Source organism: Oncorhynchus keta, chromosome 10, assembly GCF_023373465.1.
Source record: "Oncorhynchus keta strain PuntledgeMale-10-30-2019 chromosome 10, Oket_V2, whole genome shotgun sequence".
Taxonomy (NCBI): domain Eukaryota; kingdom Metazoa; phylum Chordata; class Actinopteri; order Salmoniformes; family Salmonidae; genus Oncorhynchus; species Oncorhynchus keta.
Window position 1 is genome coordinate 60,642,919 of NC_068430.1, and position 14,769 is coordinate 60,657,687.

The 14,769-nt window shown below is 40.0% G+C and overlaps 1 protein-coding gene across 1 annotated transcript in view; it reads right to left on the reverse strand.

Annotated features, from left to right (window-relative positions):
* The window catches only part of kcnh1b (potassium voltage-gated channel, subfamily H (eag-related), member 1b), a 62,308-nt gene that overhangs the window by 10,970 nt on the left and 36,569 nt on the right, over positions 1-14,769 (reverse strand). Inside the window, exon 11 of the mRNA XM_035778886.2 lies at positions 8,614-8,810. Coding sequence (XP_035634779.1) covers positions 8,614-8,810 — 197 coding nt within the window. The remainder of the gene's footprint in view (positions 1-8,613; positions 8,811-14,769) is intronic.

Below are 14,769 nucleotides of genomic sequence, written 5' to 3' on the forward strand. Positions count from 1 at the left end.
GCACATTATAATCTGCACATCTATCACCCCAGTGTTAATTTTGCTAAATTGTAATTCCTTACTACTATGGCCTATGTATTGCCTTACCACCTGTAACTCTGTGTTGTTGTTTGTGTCGCACTGCTTTGCTTTATCTTGGCCAGGTCACAGTTGTAAATGAGAACTTGTTCTCAACTAGCCTACCTGGTTAAAAAAAAGGTTAAATAAATAAAAGCACAGAATCATCTAGAATGTAATTGCATGCTGTAGCATTAAGATTTCCCATTTTTACTGGAACCTAAAGGGCCCACCCCGAACCACGAAAAACAGACCCATTTTTCTATAGTGTTATTCGACATGGAGGGTTAGATGGTGGTGATGTCCTAAGAGGTACAGTAATTATTTCATGAAGCAAAAGTGTTGGAACAATAAAGTGTTGGCATTTGGGAATAGTTAATGCCTCATAGGGGAAGTTGGCACTGACTAACCAGGTTTGACTAATTCAAAGAGGGAGTTTGGAAGTGTTAATGTTTCATTAGATCAAATGTAGGTAATATTGTGCAACATCATTACTATAAATATGTAGAACTGGCGCGTTAGCGTCGAAGACACAACCGCTCACTGTCCTAAAAATATCAGCTCACGGGAAAAAGAAGTCTGCATTGTGTTTATGTACCACAGTGGTCTTTATTTAGCTGCACTCAGCACAAACACAAAGCAGTAGCGGCAAAAAGTAAAGCAGCTTCCCCCTCACCATAGTTATATATCAAGGCAGTGGAAATGCAAAGTGTGGCCCCTTTTTTGAATGAAAATGAATGAATATATTGAACCACATTGAAATCATGGCAGGTGACACATAAACCAATACAAACACATAAATAAGTAATGTTGGGGATAGGAAACGTAATCTAAAGGACAAATCTTATATCGGTCTGCTAATACAAGACTATGTTGTGGAAATTTCCTCTATTTACCTAATCATGGGAGCAAACCACACACACACATCAGAGTTAGTTATAAAAGTCCATCTTTAATTATATGAGCTCTATCAAAATCCTGTGACTCTCAGATAAATTCAGTGTCACCCCAGTGAATTCTCCGAGAGCCACCTTACAATGCAACTGAGTTCCTTTGAATAGCAAAGACACACATAGTCAGACAGCATAGACATAATTCATCGTTCAGCTTTGTCTCCTTTCCCAAACCCCAGAACCATAAACCAAATCCTCCATATCAACAGGCATATATCAAATTGTCATTTAGATACAATCCACTCAAAATACAAACTCCTGGACAAACTCACGGAGAGGGGGTGAGGCTATAGGTTAAGATAGAAACAACATAAGAGGGAGCATAGAATGATTCCAGACACTGCAACCCTTCTTTCCCCACTAGAAAAGGTAGGGAGTAAAAGATAAGTTTACACATGATGACACTTTGACCTCTCCCCTCTCTGTGGCCCATGCAACTTAGTCCTGACATAGAACAGATAACTGCCAATGGCCACCACTATAGTACAACAAAATACATTCTTATGAGAAGTAACTTACACACATTTGATGAATATTAAAACATCTTACAAATGTTACCAACAAATTCTGATCCTTCCACGACAACTATTAAAGGCCAAGTGCACTAGTTTTGTAAAAAAATAAATATATAATAATAAAGATGTTACGGGGTGCTGCAGCGCCCTCAGCATCCCTACTTCCTGCGGCTATGAGCACAGGTATGGTTTTGGGAGCATTTATTTTAAACCTTGAAATTCTATTAGTCTAACCAAGTCGCTGAAATTAATTAGTCTCGTCGCATCAGATATTTTAGAGTGAAGTAGGTGAGGTTAACATTGACCCAATGCCTATCTAAATGCTTTAAGCAATGCTTTTTTCAAACTTGACAGATTAAGGCAAAGCACTGGTCAGAATCAAAACCCAACAACTTTCCGTCTCAAAGCCTGCAAATGCATCTTTAGCTGTCCATTCAAACAGCGACTGTCTATGACTAATACACATTCAGACTCTTCTCCAAAGGCTGCTCCAAAAGGCAGAGACAATTACATTTGTGTATTCATAAGCACAATCTCCTGAGCAGCCAATCAGATCTTTTGTATTTTCGGGCAGACCAGACAGCTGAGAACTGCTTGACCTGAGGAAGGATTCAGTGTGGCTAAAAAGTAGTGCTGAGCGATTAACCAGCGTCGGTTCAATTATTTCAATTCCATTTTATTTTTTATTTTTTTCCTGTGAGCTCAATGTGCATATTGCACACTTTCTCTAGAGATACATTTTTCTAGCTTGAACTGTGCGATGGCAGTAGGGGGTTATAGTTTCCAACAGGCCAATATTTGAACATATTAATTGGCAAATATTGTACAATCCAGATGTGCAAAGCTCTGCCAAAGGTGATTCTAACATATTGACCCAGGGGTGTGAATACTTATGGAAATTAGATTTATGTATTTCATTTTCAATAAATCTGCTAAACATGTCTTCACTTTGTCATTATGGGTTATTGTGTGTAGATGGGTGAGAAATCAATATAATAAATGTTGAATTAAGGCTGTAACACAACAACATTTGGAAAAGGTCAAGGGGTATGAATATTTTCTGAAGGCACTGTATCTACCTCTCCTGTATCCCTACACATGTATTGGAACTGACCCAGTAGATAGCTAGCTTACATCTCATGTTCTTATTTTTATTTGGTGTATATTAATGTTATTTTAGTACTACATTGATATTGATTACTTAAAAGTTACTTTTATCTTCACGACGATCTTCATCCACAACCCTTCGGTCATACGGTAATTATGCCACAGCACTACAGCTGAAGTGTTACAGCATCTTCAGTAAATCACAGTGCTACAGTTACTCATGGCTACAAGAAGTCGCCTCATTGCCCATAACTGTCTCCATATTTATCTGTCTCTAGGAATGTGGCAGATTCATTCAGTTAATATTCATTTGTTCATGACCATGACACTATTCGAGATGCAGTATGGCTAACAATCAAATGTGTCCATCAATCTGTGTCTCGTGTTAGTAATACGACCTTTCTCAGATCACGATTCAAATGTGGTCATGCAGACTGCAGAGGCTTTCCCAGAATCATTCTGGCATTAACCAAGTAATCAATATCTTTATTAACCTAGTCGTGGGGTTTTCATTTAGTCATTTCATCTGGTCAAATTGAATCGTGACAATGGATTCATATGTGGGTCAGGGGAATTTTAAAAGTTATTGGTAGTCGTATAATAAAACATGGATGAAGAACAAGAGAGTCGTGAGTACATAATGCTTTAGAGTGGATTATTGTAGCTAGTTGTTTAATGTTATAGGAAACAGCTGCTCATGAAATCATGTAGATCACTGTGTTATTAGGAAATACAGCACAAATACTGTAGTCCATCACATTACTGTATAGATTCAGATTAGATTTAGACCTGTATCCCACATTTCTCACAAGATCAGTAATATGGGCTGAAACTTGTCCAGCAACGTTTCCATAGGGTTTCTTAAATACAGATATCTTTAATTGGTGAAAAATACATAATAACCTTATAGAGTAGAGGGATTTATTTTTTGTAAATCCAGATGTGTAATGTAAAAATATCTTTCCTGTGAAGCGACTGCAGACGATGCAGTATGGGGTATTGCAGGTGGAAGACCAGCATTGTGCCTACTCAAGCGAGTCAGGGTCATTTCTCACACAGGAGATCATTATTGCACAGTGCGGCAGAACGGGTCCCATGCAGAAAGGGCTGGGTTTCTGATCGATCAGGGGAAGCGAGAGGCCGTGATAGGGGTGGAGAGACAACGAAAGGGAAATAAAGAGGAGAAAGAGATAATGGGAAGAAGATGGAGAGAGAGACTGGTGATGACAGACAATACCCACCTAGTGTTTAATCAGCCTAGGGTGGAGAGGTGGTACACATAGGATTCAATGGAGGCCGCTGAGGAGAGGACGGCTCATTATATTGGCTGAACGGAGCAAATGCCATTACCACGAGCCCGTCCTCTCCGAATAAGGTGCCACCAACCTCCTGTGAGAGGATTTGTCTTTTGATCAAAAAGTTGGTGTTACTTATCTTGTTAATAGTTATGTACTTTGTAGCAGTGGTAGTCATCGTAGCACAACATGGAAGTGATGGTATGTGGTAGTAGGTACTGTATTGTAGTAGTAAAGTATTGCTCAATACTATACAATGAGGGAATATGATTGTGGTGTGTTTTATCCCTTTTGGCTGGCTTCCACCACGCTGTCCTTGCAACATTGCCAGTCTCTGCTTTGACTTTGCTTTTTAAAGGACAACTGTCTGGCATTGGTGGTCAATATTATGAACCCTGAACTATCTGATCAGCCAGTCAGAGAAGTATGGGTTCCCTATCTAGGGTCTAGTTCTTCTCAAGGTTTTTCTTTACTCCAGTCGGCTTCTGCTCTTTGTGGATTTGAGGCCCATGGTTTTTTCCCCGACCACTTCATTTGTAAAAAGTGATATACACATGAAAATGAATTGATTGAATGACTGACTACGAATTGAAATTCTTGGCACATGGACTTTGATCGAACTAGTGACTCATCTCTCTGCTGTAACAATATATTCCCAGAGCAGTGTGTTAATCTATGAATAATTTTTGGTGCAAAGCCCCTTGCTGCTGCACTCAACTGGAATACAGGAGGTCTTTCAAACTTCCTGTTTCTAACTTTGACCTTCTGAATTCTGGTACAGAGAAAAAAAAATACTAATCTGTTTCATGGTAAAGCAGAAGAGGATCTGACCATTGCCCTGAAGAAGTCTCCCCCCCCCACCTAGGTTACTTCCCCTTCTGAAATGTCATGTTTTTTTTTTACTTTATGCAAATCTCAAGGGCCTTTTGTTTGTGCAATGAGATTTGGAAACAATTAGCATCACTAAGGGGAAGTATTTCTAACTTTAGATCTGTGGGTTTGACAAACATTTTCCTGCAAGTCTCCCATTCACATCAATGAATGATTGACGTTGAAAGTAATGCATGCTTGTCCATACTTGGAACGGGGCCCCGACTATCTAGATAAAGCATTTATGAATTGTAAACATTTTACCAAGTAAGTTGATAGAACTGTGAAACGCTACAGGGGCGAGGAGTGGGGTTGGATGAGTCATCCATAACTATTTAATTAATATGATGTAACAGTTAAATGAAGGTGATATTAAAGATTCATACATAATTGACATCCATCTTGCAGGCACTTTAAGACAACAAGTTGAAACCAGCTCTCTCGTCAAATGTAGAAAATGTACGCACTCGCTGTACTGCATGTCTCTTTGGATAAAAGCATTTGCTGAGTGGCATATTTATATATACGATGCATTTTCACTTCTCTCACCTCAGATGATGCTGCAATGTCAATCGTTGCATTGCCATTTACTTTTTTTAAACTAGTAATCGACAGCCTTGGAGACTTTTGATCATGTGTCATTTAATTTGGTTGATAAACTTGCATGAATTTAAGTTTTCAAAATAAATCCAGATTGCATATCTCAGTAGCTCTGCTAAGAGCTCATTTCATTTTGTAAAGATAGATAATAATATATAATAATAATATAATAATAATAATAATAATAATAATATAATAATAATAATATAATAATAATATATATATAATATAATATCCACAATGGGTATGTTCCTAACTATTCCCTTTTCACAACCGATCTGAGTAAACCACCCAACGAAAATAAATTACACAAACAGGAAGCTATTTCAATTCTTGTTGGTGAATCTGGTCTAGTCTCTCTAGAGTGTATGGTTCATTCATTAAACATAAACCACGTTTCCAACCACGTTTTTTTATGCAAGTAAAGTCATACCGTGTAAAAATTAAAAATAAAAAAAAAACACGAGAGCTGTGATGGAAGTTTCGGTACAATTTTATAAATTGCAACAGATAATTTGTTTGTTTGACATGGTTGGATCTTTGTGTGTTAGTAAAATTAATGATGCGAGAAATGGCTGTGGAAATGCTTTTATGAGCAAATATTAATATAATAACCATATCAAAGTAAACTTGGAGTCGCGATGACATGGTGTGTGGTCCTCCCACTATGACTTAAATGCGATAGATACATAAGACATATTTTTATTCATTACTTAAGTGAAGAGTACATTTTGTGTGCACTACGTCATCACACACACAGATATATATCTGCAACAAGTCATTTTGGTGGAAACGCCACAGGTGGGAAAATTTGCATATTTTCTTTATGCATATTTTTTAATATTCACATGAAAATCTGTCGCCAATTGGATGGAAACCTATCTACTGTGTCAATTATGCAATCAATTTATTTCTGAAATCAATATGACTTATTATACTCTATATTTGACCTTTTCGACATTCACTGTCTAAATGCCTAATCAGCTCGAGTTAATGCAAAAGGTCTATGAAAAATGGCGCTTGTCGACAGACATCGAAAGCTATCATGATGGGCCTCCAGAATTGGCCCATCAACTGGTGTGTTACTGATTTCCATGGGCAGAACCTACAGAAATGGGCCTCATGACCCTATGGCGGACCCCGGGTCGTGTTCATTAGGGCACACGATAAAAAAAACAACAATGAGCGTTTCTAATTGGACAGGTCCAGGTAGTTCTTCAATTTGGTGCCTAATGATCACTGCCCTGTATCATACCTAACAGCAGGTTCTAGCATTTGCCAAATCAATCCCTCTGGTTACCTAACCTGAAAAGTATGGTGGATCAGTGGCTGCCTAAAGAGGCTTATGCACCTGAAAGCTTTTCTAGACTAAACAAAGCAATAACCTTGATGACAGCGAGAAACCACATGCACCACGGCTAAGGGTGCAGATCGTGACAAACCATAATAGGATATGCGGTAAAAGTGAGCCATCGTAATAGTCAACATGACCTCTATTGCCTCTATACTCAAGTTTGAATTGGATGATGATTGACAAGGACAGAGGATTGCATCTTGATGAAGCAACAGCCCCTTCTGATTAATAAGCTATGTCCTCCTCGTGAATATGCTGTGTTTTCTTCATCGAAGTTGAATCAATTTCAGTACTTGGATTTTTTTTAAATAGAAAATGCTGTGGGTTTTCTGTGATGTTCTTGGTTTACAAGTTATCAATTTGTTGTCTGTATTGAGGTTGAGTGGGTGTAAAGAGTCAATGAAGAAACGCTCTCATTGCTACCATGGTTAAAGTCTATAAGCTTATTGCACTGATATTCAGATCAATAAGACATAGCGGGCCATTTGTTAAAAAATGCAACATTAAAAAATAATGAATGAATCTGCACCATTAATAATAATCTGTCAAATTATGCATTTCTACTATACTATTCAAACGCCATGATGATTGCCATATTGTAACGATCCTCGCTAATGAGCCCACCTTACAAGTCCCCCTAAGTGAGCTAACCCTATTGGAGCAATCCATAGGTTGTCTTTAACACAAGCGACATGGGTTCTATAATATTTTGACAAAGGCTGAGAGAGCATAGTGTAGTTGATACTTTGTTTAGAGGCCTTATCTTTTTTACAGGTAAGGAACAAGTCAGTAAACAGGTTCAATTACAGACAAACAAAAGCGAGACGAGGACATTTTGATAAAAAATGGAGAACAAGGTGAATCCATTATTAAGTAATTATTCAACATTTGTCAAATGTCACTTTGTGAAATTACTTGTCCCTGGAAGGAAATATTGTACTATGCAATACAAAGACCTGGAACTGGCCACCATCTCACTTCCTCTTGGTCCAAGAAAATTCTTTAAAGACACGTTCCACAGAGAATCGGGGCGGCAGCGTAGCCTAGTAGAGCGTTGGACTAGTAACCGGAAGGCTGCGAGTTCAAACCCCCGAGCTGACAAGGTACAAATCTGTCGTTCTGCCCCTGAACAGGCAGTTAACCCACTGTTCCCAGGCCGTCATTGAAAATAAGAATATGTTCTTAACTGACTTGCCTGGTTCAATAAAGGTAAAATTTAAAAAAAATAATCAATTATGGTGTAACCTCGTCCCCAGATACTGCGAACATTGGCTGGATGTGTCTGGGAACGAGATGTAACTATGGTGAAACAGCAAGGCCAGCGTCACAAATTAAGTGTGAGACACCAAGTACAACTGACTCGGCATGATGAAGGTAGACCCAGCAATGACATCAGTTTTGGCAGATTGTTGTTGTTTATGCCTGTAAGGCAGAAGTCATTTCATTTATGCTGCTGTTGATGTCAAGCCAAAAGTTGCCCCACTCTGTTTGATGATGAAATATTGCTGAGTCTATCTTTTAAGCAGTTCCCATAAAGATAAGGTGCCACACCCACCCAAAAAGAAATCGTTGAGAAAGATCAATTGAGGTTGACGTGTCAGCTTTTTTTAATTTTTATAAATAAGAGCACTATTCATTGAGGGAGATGCCATCACCTTTCCTTTTATTAACTGCAGAACACAGAGAGATCTCTGTCCCAATATTCTTAAATAGCTCTCGTTTCCCTCCAGACCACTGTTCGGAAAGGACTGGATAGGTGAAAAATAAATAACTTAGGAGTCTATCCAATCTTTTTTGACAATCAATAAGCTATTGGAGTCTATTGAGACACAGAGAGAGAGCAATGTTCCCGGGCAGCTTACCCTCTTTCTGAGGTTATAGGTGAGCAGCAGGTTGCGGGAGAAGTGGTTAGAGAAGGCTGTGTAGAACTCCAGAACTTTCTGCAGAGCTTCACGCTTGATGACGTGGAGGTCGCAGTAAGTCAAGGCCCGGACGTTGGCGCAAGCCTGGGCTAGGGTCACCTCCTTCCAGAAGATGTCCCCAAACACGTCTCCCTTTCCTGTGAAGATACAAGACGGGGGATAGAAAGGGGAGAGAGAAGTAGTGAGGTGAATGATAACAAGGGAAACCCCATCCACAATGATATGAATCTAACTGCCATGAAGCTCATCTTGCAGGCTTTCATGGTAATACAAAGTCAAAAGCCCAAGGTCATACCTCTATCCTGAAATGTTCTTCAATGCAAACTGCCTGTACAATGTGAACACACACAAAAAAAAGACCATTTGAAAAAGAGTGCGTTACGTAACTGGTATTTAAAAAATATCTAGTTTGAGACCAACGGGGTAAAATGATACACAGTGCATTTGCGATACCAATTGTAGAAGCCTTGTCGCCTACAAGAAAAACAGACGCTGTACTGAATTGTAAAACAACATATTCCAGCTCTTACTAATGAAAAGTTGCATCCCTCACTTCACCGAGCTTCTACTTTTCTGGAAATAGATCGAAAAAAGTATTAGCCAAGAGTCCATAAGCCATGGTTATTAACACATATGCAGACCTTTTGGTTTTCACACATGAAAATGTAAATCTGTCCCTTTCCAGTGTCCAAATTGGATTGATGAAATGCATCAGACAGCTTATGGGAGATTTGGGAGTTACAGTGCAGCTTTGAGTGACTGGGTAAATATACCTTTGTGAATAAAATAGACTAGGGGGGGGGGAATATATTGAACAAAAATATAAACGCAACATGTAAAGTGTTGGTCCCATGTTTCATAAGCTGAGATAAAAGATCCCAGAAATGTTCCATACACACAAAAAGCTTATTTCTCTCAAATGTTGTGCACACATTTGTTTATATACCGGTTAGTGAGAATTTATCCTTTGCCAAGATAGTCCATCCACCTGACAGGTGCAGCTTGTGTTGGACAATAAAAGGCCACTCTAAAATGTGCAGTTCTGTCACCACAACACAATGTCACAAATGTCTCAAGTTGAGGGAGCGTGCAATTTGCATGCTGACTGCAGGAATGTCCACCAGAGCTGTTGCAAGATAATTAAATGTTCATTTCTCTACCATAAGCCACCTCCAACATTGTTTGAGAATTTAGCAGTACATTCAACCAGCCACACAACTACAGGCCACGTATAACCACACCAGCCTAGGACCTCCACATCCAACCTTTTCACCTGCGGGATCGTCTGAGACCAGCCACTCGGATAGCTGGTGAAACGGAGGAGTATTTCTGTCTGTAATACACCCTTTTGTGGGGGAGAACTCATTCTGATTGGCTGATGGTAATGGCTCACATCAACACCATTATCCCAGAAACCCTAGACCCACTCCAATTTGCATACCGCCCAAACAGATCCACAGATGATGCAATCTCTATTGCACTCCACACTGCCCTTTCCCACCTGGACAAAAGGAACACTTATGTGAGAATGCTATTCATTGACTACAGCTCAGCGTTCAACACCATAGTACCCTCAAAGCTCATCACTAAGCTAAGGATCCTGGGACTAAACATCTCCCTCTGCAACTGGATCCTGGACTTCCTGACGGTCCGCCCCCAGGTGGTGAGAGTAGGTAGCAACTAATCTTCCTCGCTGATCCTCAACACTGGAGCTCTCAGGGTTGCGTGCTCAGTCCCCTCCTGTACTCCCTGTTCACCCACGACTGCATGGCCAGGCACGATTCCAACACCATCATTAAGTTTGCAGACGACACAACAGTGGTAGGCCTGATCACTGACAACGACGAGACAGCCTATTTGGAGGAGGTCAGAGACCTGGCCGGGTGGTGCCAGAATAACAACCTATCCCTCAACGTAACCAAGACTAAGGAGATGATTGTGGACTACAGGAAAAGGAGGCTCGAGCACCCTCCCATGCTCATCGACGGGGCTGTAGTGGAGCAGGTTGAGAGCTTCAAGTTCCTTGGTGTCCACATCAACAACAAACTAGAATGGTCCAAACACACCAAGGCAGTCGTGAAGAGGGCACAACAAAGCATATTCCCTCTCAGGAAACTAAAAAGATTTGGCATTGGTCCTGAAATCCTCAAAAGGTTCTACAGCTGCAACATCGAGATATGGTTGCATCACTGCCTGGTACGGCAATTGCTCGGCCTCTGACCGCAAGGCACTACAGAGGGTAGTGTGTACGGCCCAGTACATCACTGCAACTAAGCTGCCTGCCATCCAGGACCTCTACACCAGGCAGTGTCAGAGGAAGGCCCTAAAAATTGCCAAAGACCCCAGCCACCCCAGTCATAGACGGTTCTGTCTACTACCGCATGGCAAGCGGTATCGGAGTACCGGTAAGTCTAGGACAAAAAGGCTTCTCAACAGTTTTTACCCCCAAGCCATAAGACTCCTGAACAGGTAATCAAATGGATACCCGGACTATTTGTATTGTGTGCTCCCCACGACTACCGCCCTGAAGCACTCACTTCCGTCATCATGAAGTGCTTTGAGAGAAGTGCTTTACTCGATACCATCTACTGCATCTTGACTATGCCGTACTGTACCATCACTCATTCATATATATATCTTTATGTACATATTCTTCACCATTTACACTTGTGTGTATAAGGTAGTTGTTGTGAAATTGTTAGGTTAGATTACTCGTTGGTTATTATTACTGCATTGTCGGAACTAGAAGCACAAGCATTTCGCTACGCTCGCAATAACATCTGCTAACCATGTGTAGGTGACAAATAACATTTGATTTGATATGTTAATATCCTCTTCCCATTGGGTTCGTATATCTACTTTTCAATTCACATTACATCCTTGCTTTACCTTTCGTTGTGGTTGACAATGCAACATTCTTGGTCGACAGCTCAAATATACCGTAAATATCACAGTAGCCACTTGCCAGTACGCACAAACTATTTTACAAGCAGAACAACTTTTCTTCTAAAACAAACTAAACTATTATTGAATAATGCTACAATCCACAAGCAATGATTTATTTTCTCATCCGTACACATTAAATTAGCTAGCAATACAAAGCGAACTCCTACTAACTAACATTAACATGCTTCATGATCAAGTAACGTTAGCATATAAATAATGAACGTTTATCCCTCCCATACGAATATAAAGGTAAAGTAACATTATCATACAGTATCATTCATATAATAATATGGGCTGCACAGCTACAAAACATTAGCGAAGTAAACAAAATAATTTATGCAGTCTTACAAACATGCTGGCTTTAGCGGAATGCTGACGTTTAGCTGAACCATAGCTAGATAGGCGCTCTTAGGCTTACACTAGCTACCATATTAAAAATACCTTAGAACAAACCAGGCTTAATTTGACCAATATCATGGTTGTCATTATATTACGTGTTTGGCTGAACCCGAAAAACCTGAACTTGATCAATCCCCGTTGAGGGATGATCCACTGTTTTGTATATGACCGTAAAACATTTTTTTATGATGACTATAACATTTGTTGGCACCTTCAATTCTTGCATATTTTCTCATAAGAATCATTTTTCACCATTCTGTCTGCTCAGGCAAATTTGCCGAAATGCTAAACATGGAACCAAATCAGAACTCCCGTACATACCCCTTGTGATGTCGGCAGCCAATGGCCTGCATCTATCTACGATGTAAACACAGCCTCTGGTGAAAACACGAGCTTCTGTCTGACGAAGAGGAACATAGCTCCCAAAAACTGAAATAAGATAAATATCTATTTAAGTGCACTTGAAATATGCTAAATGCAATCCGATTTGTCCTGATCTTATGAAGATGTAACTCCGTTGACCATTTAGCCAATTTATTGAAAGCTAGCCAATGTTACAGTTTGACTAGCCTAGCCAGATACTGTAAATGCCAATTTGTGTTTCAATAGCTCTCTGTCAGTGAATCCAATTTTTGAACCAAGTTTTGGCCTGATTATATGTCTAATTTCATATAACTAGCTGCAGGCTTAAAGAAACCAAAACAAAAGCATGTAGATAGAAATATGTGTGTGTGTGTCATGTATGCTCGAATGGAGATTTTAAAAAAGGACAGCTGCATATGCATATTGGCCAAACACATATAGCATACCTTGCAATGCAATCTTCTCTAAAAACAGTTGTACAATGTGCTCTGCAATAAGATTCCTTAAACCAGACGAGTTCTCAAATAGCAGCTGCCTAATACCATGGTGGGCATGTATAATGTTGGATGCATTGGAATAATCTTTTTAAAATGTTTTTTATTTAACTTTATTTAACTAGGCAAGTCAGTTGAGAACAAATTCTGATTTACAATGAAGCCCTACACCACCTTATAAAGAGCCTGTAGGCTTATATGAAATTAATGTTTGTTTCAAACACTAAAATGTTATGTGAACGTTTATTGTACGGAGACAAATAGAAAAAGGTGTCTCAGGCAGTATTTGAAGTATTCGAATATAGTGTAACATACCAATGAATGTACATCAAGTGCCGTGGAGGTAACAATCTTACAATGTTGCAGTCCAAAAAGTAAAGCTTTACCATCTATGCCAAACGCCTGGACCTCTGATGGAGATGTCAGAATAATAGTAGAGATAATGAATTATTCCGCTTGTATTTCTTTCATCACATTCCCAGTGGGTCAGAAGTGTACCTACACTCAATTAGTATTTGGTAGCATTGCCTTTAATTTTTTCAAACTTGGGTCAAACGTTTCGGGCAGCCTTCCACAAGCTTCCCACAATAAGTTGGGTGAATTTTGGCCCATTCCTCCTGACAGAGCTGGAATAACTGAGTCAAGTTTGTAGGCCTCATTACTCGCACACGCTTTTTTCAGTTCTGCCAACACACATCTATAGGATTGAGGTCAGGGCTTTGTGATGGCCTCTCCAATACCTTGACGTTGTTGTCCTTGCCACAACTTTGTAAGTATGCTTGGGGTCATTGTCCATTTGGAAGAACCATTTGTGACCAAGCTTTAACTTCCTGACTGATGTCTTGAGATGTTGCTTCAATATATCCACATAATTGACTTCCTCATGATGCCATCTATTTTGTGAAGTGCACCAGTCCCTCCTGCAGCAAAACACCCTCACAACATGATGCTGCCACCCCCGTGCTTCATGGTTGGGATGGTGTTATTTGGCTTGCAAGCCTCCCCCTTTTCTTCCTCCAAGCATAACGATGGTCATTATGGCCAAACAGTTCTATTTTTGTTTCATCAGACCAGAGGACATTTGTCCCAAAAGTACGATCTTTGTCCCCATGTCCAGTTGCAAACCGTAGTCTGGCTTTTTTTTATGGGGGTTTTGGAGCAGTGGCTTCTTCCTTGCTGAGCGGCCTTTCAGGTTATGTCGATATAGGCCTCGTTTTACTGTGGATATAGATACTTTGTACCTGTTTCCTCCAGCATCTTCACAAGGTCCTTTGCTGTTGTTCCAGGATTGATTTGCACTTTTCGCACCAACGTTCGTTCATCTCTAGGAGACAGAACACATCTCCTTCCTGAGTGGTATTACGGCTGCGTGTTCCCATGGTGTTTATACATGCGTACTATTGTTTGTACAGATGAACGTGGTACCTTCAGGCGTTTGGAAATTGCTCCCATGGATAAACCAGACTTGTGGAGGTCTACAATTTTTTTCTGAAGTCTTGGCTGATTTTCACATGATGTCAAGCAAAGGGTCACTGAGTTTGAAGGCAGGCCTTGAAATACATCCACAGGTACACCTCCAATTGACTCAAATTATGTCACTTAGCCTATCATTAGCTTCTAATGCACAAAGTAGATGTCCTAACCAACTTGCCATAACTATAGTTTGTTAACAAGAAATTTGTGGAGTGGCTGAAAAACTAGTGTTAACGACTCCAACCTAAATGTATGTAAACTTCCAACTTCAACTGTAGCTGACAGATGTAGAGTGAGACAAGTGCCTTAGCAGAATGCACTCTAAAGCTTGTATGGTCCAGAGACGAGAACTCTACCATCTATGGGGAAAGCCTGGGCTCCTGACTGGGGCAATATAATTCTCCCCACTGCATGTTACAAT